Below are 10,819 nucleotides of genomic sequence, written 5' to 3'. Positions count from 1 at the left end.
TCACCTGTGAGGTACTTGAGGCTTCAGTGCACCCCCTGATAAAGTGACACCTCTAATTTTGACTGTGGGTTGTTGTGCAAATGTTTTACCTCCCAGGGCACACCCCTGCAGACTGAGAACCCATCTTGTCCACAAATGTTCATATTTGAGGAAGTGTGTCAGGCAAAATCAGGAATGGCAAGTTTAGACATTTTTTAAAAAGTAAGTAACGTAAGAAAATCAAGGAACTCCTATGGGCATGAATTGAAGTAACAGAAAAGTGGAGGCCAGCGTGGTGGTGCACACCTTTAATCCTAGATTTTAGGAGGCAGAGGTGGGTGGCTCTCTCTGAGGCCAACCTGGTCTACATAGGGAGTTCCAGCCCAAGGCGAAAAAAAAAAAAAGAACAGTTTTTTAATGTAGTGTATACAACCATTCCCTAGTAAAATATATTATTTATGGAGGTGTATTTCTTTATAGGAAAGATGAAAGCCTGAGAAAAAACACTCTGTCCCTTAAGGTAATCCAAATAGACACTGAAGAACAACGTGTGGCTATCCCTACCCAGGAAAACATTTTAACCCAATTTCCTTAAACGGGTTTCCTTTACCAACAAGCGAACATGCTCATGGCATGATCATGGGCGCAGTCCATTTGGCTCTCCTAACTCAATCTTAGCTCCCACTGTGTAAAATTCGGGAACCACTGCTTTCGAACCAGGTTTCAGGTACGAGCCGAATGCTATGTAGCAGTTCCTTAGAGAATGCGGATGATCACAAAGCCAACGTGCCCACCCTCTGCTGTATACCAGGCTCCCTCAAGCTACAGCTCCAACGAAAACACACTCACGGGCTCAGCTGGGAAGAGCGCTGGCTACTTTTTGAGAGAACCCAACTTTGATTCACAATGCTTACATGGTAGTTCACAACCTTTTGTGACTCTACTCCCAGGGGATCTGACACCATCTTCTGGCCTCCATGGGCACCAGGCATGCACGTGGTACACATACACACATACATGCAGGCAAAACATACCCATACACTAACACACACACACACGCACACACATACACACACACACGCACACATACACACACAGACACACGCACACACGTACACACACATACACACACGCACACATACACACACGCACACACAGACACACGCACACACACACATACACACACATGCACAAACATACGCACACACATACACGCACACACACATACACACGCACACACATACGCACACACATACACACACACACACACGCACACACACACAGACACAGACACAGGTGGTGGTGCTGCACACCTTTAATCCCAGCACTCAGGAGCCAGAAGCATGTGGAACTTTGAGTTTGAGGCCAGCCTGGTCTACAGAGTGAGTTCCAGTACAACCAGGACTACACAGAGAAACCTGTCTTGGAAAAAACCCCCAAAATGCAAAGAGTTTAAAAAAATTCCACCAATTTCAGACTTCAAAAGAACTGCACAAAATAAGTATATATTGCTGGTATTTTAATGTAAATAGCTTATGATTTATTGTAAAAAACAGTTATGTGCCTCCATCACAAATACTGAACATGGTTTTGTGACAAAATATTCCTTAAATACCATAATATGGCTGCCTCTCTCACCTCAGGACAGCAACCGAGAAGAGAATCGGAATCAAGCACAGGCAAATCCATCCCTGTTAAACACGCCCTCTGTGCTGAGCGTGCTGACGAGCAAGCGTTCCCACAAGCTCCCGGAAACCCAGGACGGCCAACCAGACAACTGAAAGTTTAAAGATGTTACACATTTCTTTCGTTGTTGTTAAATTTTTTCTTCATACCATATATTTTGCATGTTTTTTTCCTCTTTCCTAACTCCTCTCCAGCTTTCTACCCCTAACAATAAGACAAAAAAAAATATGCCAAAACAAAGCAAAATGAAACAAACAGTCCACAGAAACACTGCTGAGTTTGTTTGGTGTTGGCCAGCTACTCCTGGGTGTGGGGCACGCCTGGAGTGTGTTGACACACACAGTGAGATTCCACTGGCCAAAACTGGGTTTTTTCCTGAAATTCCACGCATTTCTAGTTACAGATTCTAGCTAGGAACATTACAGAAATGTGGCAGATTACAACTATCAACAGAGAACACCTGGAAAGTCAACATCAGAAACAAGAAATGTAGTGTCCGCTGGACAGCCCCTCGGCTTTCATGGACCACAGTGTGTCTTAGCATTGTCTCCATGGGACTTCAGAGCTGGAGGATAGAGCCCAGAAGCCTGCGCCCTTTCTCAGGCCTGACCTCACGTGTTCCGTCACTCCCTCTGTCTCCGTGGGTGGCTCTGCAGTGGGATCAGAGCTCTTCTGTAAAAGGCTGCCTTCTCCCTGTCATGGCTGCACTGTTTGCAGAGAGCCGGTCAAAGTCCTGGAGGTGGAAGTGGGCTGCCAGCTGATTGACCATTTTCTTCAGGGTCAGAAATGCCGAGATGACTTGGAAAGTAAGGAAGATGGTGAAGATGATGTGTATGGCTTTTTCCAAGGGCAGATTCCTCAGGCCCTCATTGAGGAGCAAGAAAAGGATTAAAGGCAGCTGCAGGAGGAGGCTCAAGAGCCAAAAGCCAGCCAACTCGGGAACCTGCAGAGATTCACATCAGGAGTTGTAAGATTAGTAAATCCAGTTTTGTTGGACACACAGACATGTCCTCAGCACTACAAAGAACCTGCAGGATGGGCTCCATGAGTCATTCAGGAGTACGCCATAGTTCTTGTCCTTAGAGATCTAGACGAGAACGCCAGTTTAATGGGAACGGCCCCCACTTGGTTAATAACGAAGTGCAGCGTTGAGAGGCACAGAGTAGCCACTGCAGAGACCAAGGGTTGGGAAGGGAGACTTCAAGGGTGTGCACAGGGGAGCATCCCGCCCACGAAGCTCCAGCATGACTAGGAATCAACCCATCAGTCAAATGGCAGAAAAAACAATAAGATATGCTGGGTGGGGCCCATTTTGAAGGGTTGAGCAAACCACAGAATTATTTAAAGCCTTTAGGCAGGGTGGTGATTCAGAGAACAGGGGCCTGGCAGTGGACATGGATTTATAACTTTTCTAAAGGTTCCAAACAGACATTTAACAGACCATTTTTACTACATACATATCCATAATGTACTTTGATCATATCCCCCCTTTACCCCCTTGTGTCTCTCCTCCTCCTGCTGACTCCCCTTCTCCACCAGTGATGGAATATTTTCAAGACTGAGAGAAGTGAGAACATTAGCAATCGTTAGAAGTCTATTGTGTTTAGAGACTTCGTAGGGGTCACTGTGCTTCACCTCAGTGACCTTGTCAGTATCGCTTTCCTCACCGAGTAGATGAGGACACCAGAGCTCAAAAGACTGAGCAGTGATGGAAATCTTCAAGCTGGAGCTGGTCCTTAGCTCCAGGCCGGTGTCACCTCCACCCTGGCCATTGCTTTAGTTGCCTGAAACCTTAACTGTCTCTAGCACAGCCCTGAAGGAGGGGAGAGCTCACCTTCTCCTGCAGGTTCCCCATGCAGCCCAGGTACAGCCGGATAGCTTCCATCAAGGTCACGAGGACGATGACAGTGATCACAATGAACTTGTAGTAGTCAGGCAAGACTGAATACTAAAAAGAAACAGCAGGACATGCTCGCAAAGTCTTTCGTCAAGTAACATGCACAGGGTGAGGAGGGCTTGAGAACCTTCGCAGGGGACCTGAGGAGCCAGGGCCGAGCAGCGGGGTGAGGGGGGCTTGAGAACCTTCGCAGGGGACCTGAGGAGCCAGGGCCGAGCAGCGGGGTGAGGGGGGCTTGAGAACCTTCGCTGGGGACATGAGGAGCCAGGGCCGAGCAGCGGGGTGAGGGGGGCTCACCTTCATGTGAAGCATCACAATGCAGCTCACCCACCACAGTGGGAAAAAGTACGAGTTGAAATACAGAGACATCTGCAACGGCAGGCTGGAGACCATCTCATTGTCTGCGCCACAGGTAGAAAGGGAACAAATGTTAAAGCCTCATATTCCTGAACATTAATATCAGTTCAATAAAACTCCACACTCTAGGCCTATTTATAATCACTAGCAGTATAGTCATCTGCTTGCCTTTTACTTCAGACATTAGTTGCTTGGGGATGTGTTTCATGTCCTTCAAGTGTTTGCCTCTGCTGGCAGTTTGCAGACCAGGGCTGTGGATTAAATATGAACTACCAAGCTGAATATGGTGGCACAGACCTTTAATCACAACACTTGGGAGGCAGAATCACTGTGAGTTTGAGGCCAGCCTGGGTTATACAGTAAGAAGAGGAGAAGAAAGAACAAGGGACTACCAGCTGGTATGTCAGGGTATTCTTGTCACCCTAACCCTCAGAGACAGGAAAACAGCAAGTTTCAGGCCAGCCCCAGAACTGCATATCTGACCTGTTTCTGAAAATAAATAAAATCCAAAAAAAGCAATGCAAATATGAAATTCTATCGCCTCCTTTGTAGGGTCTCTATAAAGAGCTATAAAATGAATGAATAAAAATGGATCACTTATAGGTTAGCTCTTATATAATAATTAATCTCAAATTATAAAAACCTCCCCCTTTTGGCAAATCCTAATCCTGTACATGCCTTAATGCTAATCTGGTGCCATTTCCCTGACAAATATTTCCTTGATTACATTCCCACAGTCCAGCAGAATCCTTCCCTCTAGGTATCTACCACTCTGAACTATGTATGAGGGCTGGGGAGATGGTTCAGTGGTCAAGAGCACTTGCTGCTCTTGCAGAAGACTGGGTTCAGTTCCCAGCACCTCCACAGGGGCTCACAACCATCTGTAACTCCAGTTCCAGGAGATCTGCCGCCCTCTTCTGGCCTCTGTGGGCACTGCATGCATGTAGTACACATACCTTCAAGGATACATTCATACTCACAAAGTAAAAAATAAAGAAGTGTAGGCAAAAAATCATATTCTCATCTAAGGTGTGTGTGCTACACTGAAGAAACCATGGGCTTTAGAAGCTGTGGTGGTTAAAATGAAAATGGCCTCCATAGGCACATGGGGGTGGCACTCTTAGGAGGCGTGGCCTTGTTGGAGGAAGTATCACTGGGGTGGACTTTGTGTTTCCAAATGCTCAAACCAGGCCCAGTGTCTCTCTCTTCCTGCTGCCTGCAGAACTATCAGCTACCTCTCGAGCACCATGTCTGCCTGTGTGTCGCCATGCTTTCTGACATGACAATAATGGACCAAGCCTCTGAACTGAGCCCCAACTACATGTTTTCCTTGTAAGAGTTGCTGTGGTCCTGGTGTCTCTTCATAGCAATAGAAACCCTAACTAAGACAGGAGCCAGAGATGGGGTGCATTATCCCAACTTTCTGAGCACCCACTCAGTCACCACTCAAAGGCTGCTTGTGAGGTTATTTCACCCTCACTAGCGTGCCTGTCACACTCAATGGGCGCTCAATAGGACCATCTCCTTTTCTTATTTGTATACACACAGTCTCAGTGTAAGCACAGACTGCAATGCCCTATTCAGAATCTTGCTTTATACACTGTGAATACCGAGCATGCATGAGCAGAAAGAACAAATCTTCAAATGCTGTCATACATAAAAGGCCATTTGTGACACACAAATTCCATTTATCAATCTGATTACCCCAAATCTTTTGCTTTTTTATAAGGAAAAAGGTCCCTCAACAAGATTTTTATTTTAAAAACTGAGCCCTAAAAAAATACATTATAAATTTAACTATATTCTTATTTTAAATTGGGTTTTTAAAGTAAGAATTTAGAAAGCTACTAACATAAACTACTTTGTAATATTTTTCTTTTTATCTGCATAATTTTTAAAATTGAAATCTAGTGCTTGAGACAAGCATGGCCTCTAGAAGCAAAAGTTTCTGTAGCAGACTTTCTTGGATTGCTAGCCCCCAAATTATGGCACAGAAACTGATTATTAGTTATGAATGCTCGGCCTGAGTTTAGGCTTGTCCCACTGGCTCTTGTAATTTATTTTAACCTGGTTCTCGTCATCTTTGTTTTGCTTTTTTTTTTCTTTCTTTCATTCTGTATGTCCTACTTTCTGTATGCTTCCTGTGTGACTGCCTGGCTGGTGGTTGCCTGGCTGGCTCCTGGTGTCTCCCTTTTTTCTCCCTTTCTCTCCTCCTTCTCTCTTAAGCCCAGACTCCTCCTATTTATTCTCTCTGCCCACCAGCCCCACCTATCCCTTTACTGCCTAACTATTGGCCATTCAGCTTTTTATTAGCCCAATGAGGTGCCTTAGGCACGCAAGGTAAACAAATGCAATCTTTACATACTTAAACAAAAGCAGCAGAAACAAATGCAACACAGCTGTACATAGGTAGACAAATAGTCTATGCACATCAGGTTTCCTTTACGTTTTAAGAGCATGCCTGATTGATGTGGAGGTGAGGTGATATGAAGGTGATGTAGGTGAGGTGATGTGGAGGTGATGTGGAAATGAGGTGATGTGGAGGTGAGGTGATGTGGAGGTGATGTGGAAATGAGGTGATGTGGAGGTGATGTAGAGGTGAGGTGATGTGGAGGTGATGTAGAGGTGAGGTGATGTGGAGGTGAGGTGATGTGGAGGTGATGTGGAAATGAGGTGATGTGGAGGTGATGTGGAAATGAGGTGATGTGGAGGTGAGGTGATGTGGAAATGAGGTGATGTGGAGGTGAGGAGATGTGGAGGTGATGTAGAGGTGAGGTGATGTGGAGGTGATGTGGAGGTGAGGTGATGTGGAGGTGATGTGGAGGTGATGTGGAGGTGATGTGGAGGTGATGTGGAGGTGAGGTGATGTGGAGGTGAGGTGATGTGGAGGTGAGGAGATGTGGAAATGAGGTGATGTGGAGGTGAGGTGATGTGGAGGTGATGTAGAGGTGAGGTGATGTGGAGGTGATGTGGAGGTGATGTGGAGGTGATGTGGAGGTGATGTGGAGGTGAGGTGATGTGGAGGTGAGGTGATGTGGAGGTGAGGTGATGTGGAGGTGAGGAGATGTGGAAATGAGGTGATGTGGAGGTGAGGTGATGTGGAGGTGATGTAGAGGTGAGGTGATGTGGAGGTGATGTGGAGGTGATGTGGAGGTGATGTGGAGGTGATGTGGAGGTGATGTGGAGGTGAGGTGATGTGGAGGTGAGGAGATGTGGAGGTGATGTAGAGGTGAGGTGAGGAGATGTGGAGGTGAGGAGATGTGGAGGTGAGGAGATGTGGAGGTGAGGAGATGTGGAGGTGAGGAGATGTGGAGGTGAGGAGATGTGGAGGTGAGGAGATGTGGAGGTGAGGAGATGTGGAGGTGAGGAGATGTGGAGGTGAGGAGATGTGGAGGTGAGGAGATGTGGAGGTGAGGAGATGTGGAGGTGAGGTGATGTGGAGGTGAGGAGATGTGGAGGTGAGGAGATGTGGAGGTGAGGAGATGTGGAGGTGAGGAGATGTGGAGGTGAGGAGATGTGGAGGTGAGGTGATGTGGAGGTGAGGAGATGTGGAGGTGAGGAGATGTGGAGGTGAGGTGATGTGGAGGTGAGGAGATGTGGAGGTGAGGAGATGTGGAGGTGAGGTGATGTGGAGGTGAGGAGATGTGGAGGTGAGGAGATGTGGAGGTGAGGAGATGTGGAGGTGAGGTGATGTGGAGGTGAGGAGATGTGGAGGTGAGGAGATGTGGAGGTGAGGAGATGTGGAGGTGAGGTGATGTAGGTGAGGTGATCTGGAGGTGAGGTGATGTGGAGGTGATGTGGAGGTGAGGTGATCTGAAGGTGATGTGATATGGAGGTGAGGTGGAGGTGAGGTGATCTGGAGGTGAGGTGATGTGGAGGTGATGTGGAGGTGAGGTGATGTAGGTGAGGTGATGTGGAGGTGATGTGGAGGTGAGGTGATCTGGAGGTGATGTGATATGGAGGTGAGGTGGAGGTGAGGTGATTTGGAGGTGATGTAGGTGAGGTGATATGGAGGTGAGGTGGAGGTGATGTGGAGGTGAGGTGATCTGGAGGTGATGTGATATGGAGGTGAGGTGGAGGTGAGGTGATCTGGAGGTGATGTGATATGGAGGTGAGGTGGAGGTGAGGTGATTTGGAGGTGAGGTGGAGGTGAGGTGATATGGAGGTGAGGTGGAGGTGATGTGGAGGTGAGGTGATCTGGAGGTGATGTGATATGGAGGTGAGGTGGAGGTGATGTGATATGGAGGTGAGGTGGAGGTGAGGTGAGGTGGAGGTGAGGTGTGATAAAAATTTCTTGTAGTCTGTTTAACTCATTAAGAAGACAGGAAAATATGGATACATTGTTTAAGCTGCCGGTTTCAGAACCTTTAGAGCAGAAACTAGTCAAAAATTTGTCTCAAAAAATCCAAAAAAAAAGAAAGAAAGAAAGAAAGAAAAAGAAAAAAAGTTTGCAGAGATGGATGCAGGAAAATTTCACGTTCAAAACCAGTCTGGACTACATAGCATGTTTCCGGACTGCCCAGGAACTTCTGATTGCCTTGTAACAAAATAAATACCATCGCTGTTGTTTGTTTAAAAAGCTATCGGATCTAGCTTGGGTAGAGTGACGGCCTAGCATGCCAGGGTGTTTATTTTTATTTTTTTTTATTTTACTTATTTATTTATTTTTGGTTTTTCGAGACAGGGTTTCTCTGTAGCTTTGGTGCCCATCCCGGAACTAGCTCTTGTAGACCAGGCTGGCCTCGAACTCCCAGAGATCCGCCTGCCTCTGCCTCCTGAGTGCTGGAATTAAAGGCGTGCGCCATCACCGCCCGGCTGTTTTATTATTTTTTGTAGTGTCAGGTTCACACTTCAACACATCAAGCTTATGCAATTGAAAAATCAGGCCAAAATATAAATGAGGTGCAAGACATGAATTCATTAAATTTTACAAAAGTTCAAGCTGAGTTCTGTTATGAGACAAAATTAAAGCATTATATAATTGGCAGGGAAATTTTACTGACCAATTAATTTCCTGTCTTGGCTTTTCTCACGTTTGGGTGGTTGGGAAAAATTATTCTGTGACCCATGAAAACCATAGGCATCTCCAGCGTCAGTGTCTGTAGGTAGTTGTACTGGCATCCCTACAGTTTCTGCTGTCTGAGGCGGAGGCCCTGCCGCCTTCAGACCTACAGAACGAACACCACGCCATCGTTTTCAGTAGCTGCCCTCGGACCCGAGACCTTCACTTTAAGATTGCACGGCACAGTTAAGGTTCACTCTTAGAATCAGAAGCATGAAAATCTATTTTTTCCAGGTTTTTCTCCACATAGTCTAAATTAGGCAAATGACCAAGGTGACAAAATGTACCGATGGATTTGCTTTTCAATGTCCCCCTTTTCACAAAAATTGTCAAAACCAAGTAGGAGAAGGGATTTCTACTTCCTTGATTCCTTCGTGAAAACCATATATGCTGTCGTTAGGATTTAGGAGGCTGAGACTGGAGTCAACTCAGCGATATTTCGTTATTAGAACGAGGGGGAGGGAAGGAACGCGCAGGGGAAGGCCGTGTTCGTTTGGCAGCGTCCAGTAGAGGGATGGTGGTTTAAAAAGGCCCATTCCCTTTCCTCCGCCCGCTGGAGCTGCAAGGCTGGCCGGGGAGGACCCGGCCTACGCTGCCAGGCGGGGCTCGGGCCCAGCAAAGCTTCAGTGCAGGGTGGGAGCGGGACCGGGAGGGCGCGGCTGCTCCACCTCGCCCTGGCCTGGAAGGCTCTGCATCCCAATCCTCCGGGCCACAGGGCCTCCCGGTGCAGCAGCCGCGGCAGCCGAGGCTTGCGGGCGCCCGGGTCGGTCGCAGGGCCGCGGGCTCGCGCACAGGGACCGCGCCATGGCCGAAGCCGGAGCCGCCATTTTTCACCCGGGCACGGACCGTGCGGCCGCCCGCGAACGGGGCTGCGCTCTCGCCACTCACCCGCGGCCTCGCTGGACTCTGGCCCGGTGCGGCTGGAGTCGCCGAACACCGTGAGGCTGAAGTTGCCCAGGCGCTGACGTACGGGGTCTGGCAGCTCCATGCCGGGTCTGCACGGCCTCGCCGCTCACACGCCCGCTAAACGGCCGACGCGGCGGCGTGTGCGGTTCCCCGGGCAACCGTGCTGTGCCCGAGCTGGGGACTTGGTGCCTGGGCTGCCCTGCGCGGTCTTCCAGAGGCTTCCCTTTGGAGGGGCGAGCAGAGGCTGCAGGGCTGCAGCAGGGGCTGCTTTTTCAGCCGGGCCGTCTTAAGACAAACACAAGTACTATGTCATTCGGGCCTGGGTTGAGCCCTCACACCAGGGCACTTTGTAAATTGGCGCGCCATTCCTAGAGGGAAATAAAGATGAGCACAGATCTTAAAGAATGCCCTTGACCCAGTAGATTTTTTTCCTCTGGGTATAAAAAACCAGCGGTAAGGATAGGGTAGACCAAGTGTGCCTGCTTCCGAAGGGAAGAGAATAACTCCGAGTATTGAGAGCAGTTGTTTCTGGATCGTGGGTTATTTTAAAACTTAAACAACAACAACAACAAAACAAACAAGCCAACAAACAAACAAAACAAAACCCCCAGCCTCTTCCTGCTTTCTCTTATATTATATCGTTTTCAGCACTCAAGAGGATCTCAAATTTCAGGTCAGCCTGGGCTACATCGCAAAATCTCAAAAACCAAACCAAACCAAACCATTAAGTGTAATAGACATATAGAGAAAAGCCCAATCCAGATGTATTAGGACCCAGGTCAGTCAACCTTATTAATACCCACGGGAGCTAACCCTTCCCAGTTGCTTACAGTGGGTAAAGGAACACTTGGCCTGTTTAATAGTTTATAGTAGACCAATTGCACCAAAAAAGTTTAAAAGGAAATCTGACCCTTTGCCACTACATTTTTATG

General features: G+C 47.8%; 1 protein-coding gene across 1 annotated transcript; it reads right to left on the bottom strand.

Annotated features, from left to right (window-relative positions):
• Nucleotides 1–1,280: 1,280 nt before the first annotated feature.
• On the bottom strand, nt 1,281–10,193 carry Tmem17 (transmembrane protein 17). The gene is made up of 4 exons (XM_075944472.1): nt 9,870–10,193; nt 3,860–3,963; nt 3,500–3,613; nt 1,281–2,608 (listed from the first exon to the last, which is right to left on the bottom strand). The coding sequence occupies exons 1-4, from the start codon at nt 9,967–9,969 to the stop codon at nt 2,327–2,329; spliced, it is 600 nt and encodes a 199-aa protein (XP_075800587.1). The 5' UTR covers nt 9,970–10,193; the 3' UTR covers nt 1,281–2,326.
• Nucleotides 10,194–10,819: the final 626 nt, after the last annotated feature.

The sequence above is a fragment of the Microtus pennsylvanicus genome, chromosome 12, assembly GCF_037038515.1.
Source record: "Microtus pennsylvanicus isolate mMicPen1 chromosome 12, mMicPen1.hap1, whole genome shotgun sequence".
Classification (NCBI taxonomy): Eukaryota; Metazoa; Chordata; class Mammalia; order Rodentia; family Cricetidae; genus Microtus; species Microtus pennsylvanicus.
The sequence above is the reverse complement of the archived record's forward strand: the minus strand, read 5'-3'. Positions and strand labels throughout refer to the sequence as shown.

What these genes read in the sequence shown, in the direction of transcription:
- Tmem17 (XM_075944472.1), bottom strand. Translation starts at nt 9,969, where the DNA reads ATGGAGCTGCCAGACCCCGTACGTCAGCGCCTGGGCAACTTCAGCCTC. An exon ending in AGAGTCCAGCGAGGCCGCGG is followed by an intron (nt 3,964 to 9,869) that starts GTGAGTGGCGAG and finishes CCTGTGGCGCAG; the next exon opens with ACAATGAGATGGTCTCCAGC. An exon ending in TGGGGAACCTGCAGGAGAAG is followed by an intron (nt 2,609 to 3,499) that starts GTGAGCTCTCCC and finishes GAATCTCTGCAG; the next exon opens with GTTCCCGAGTTGGCTGGCTT.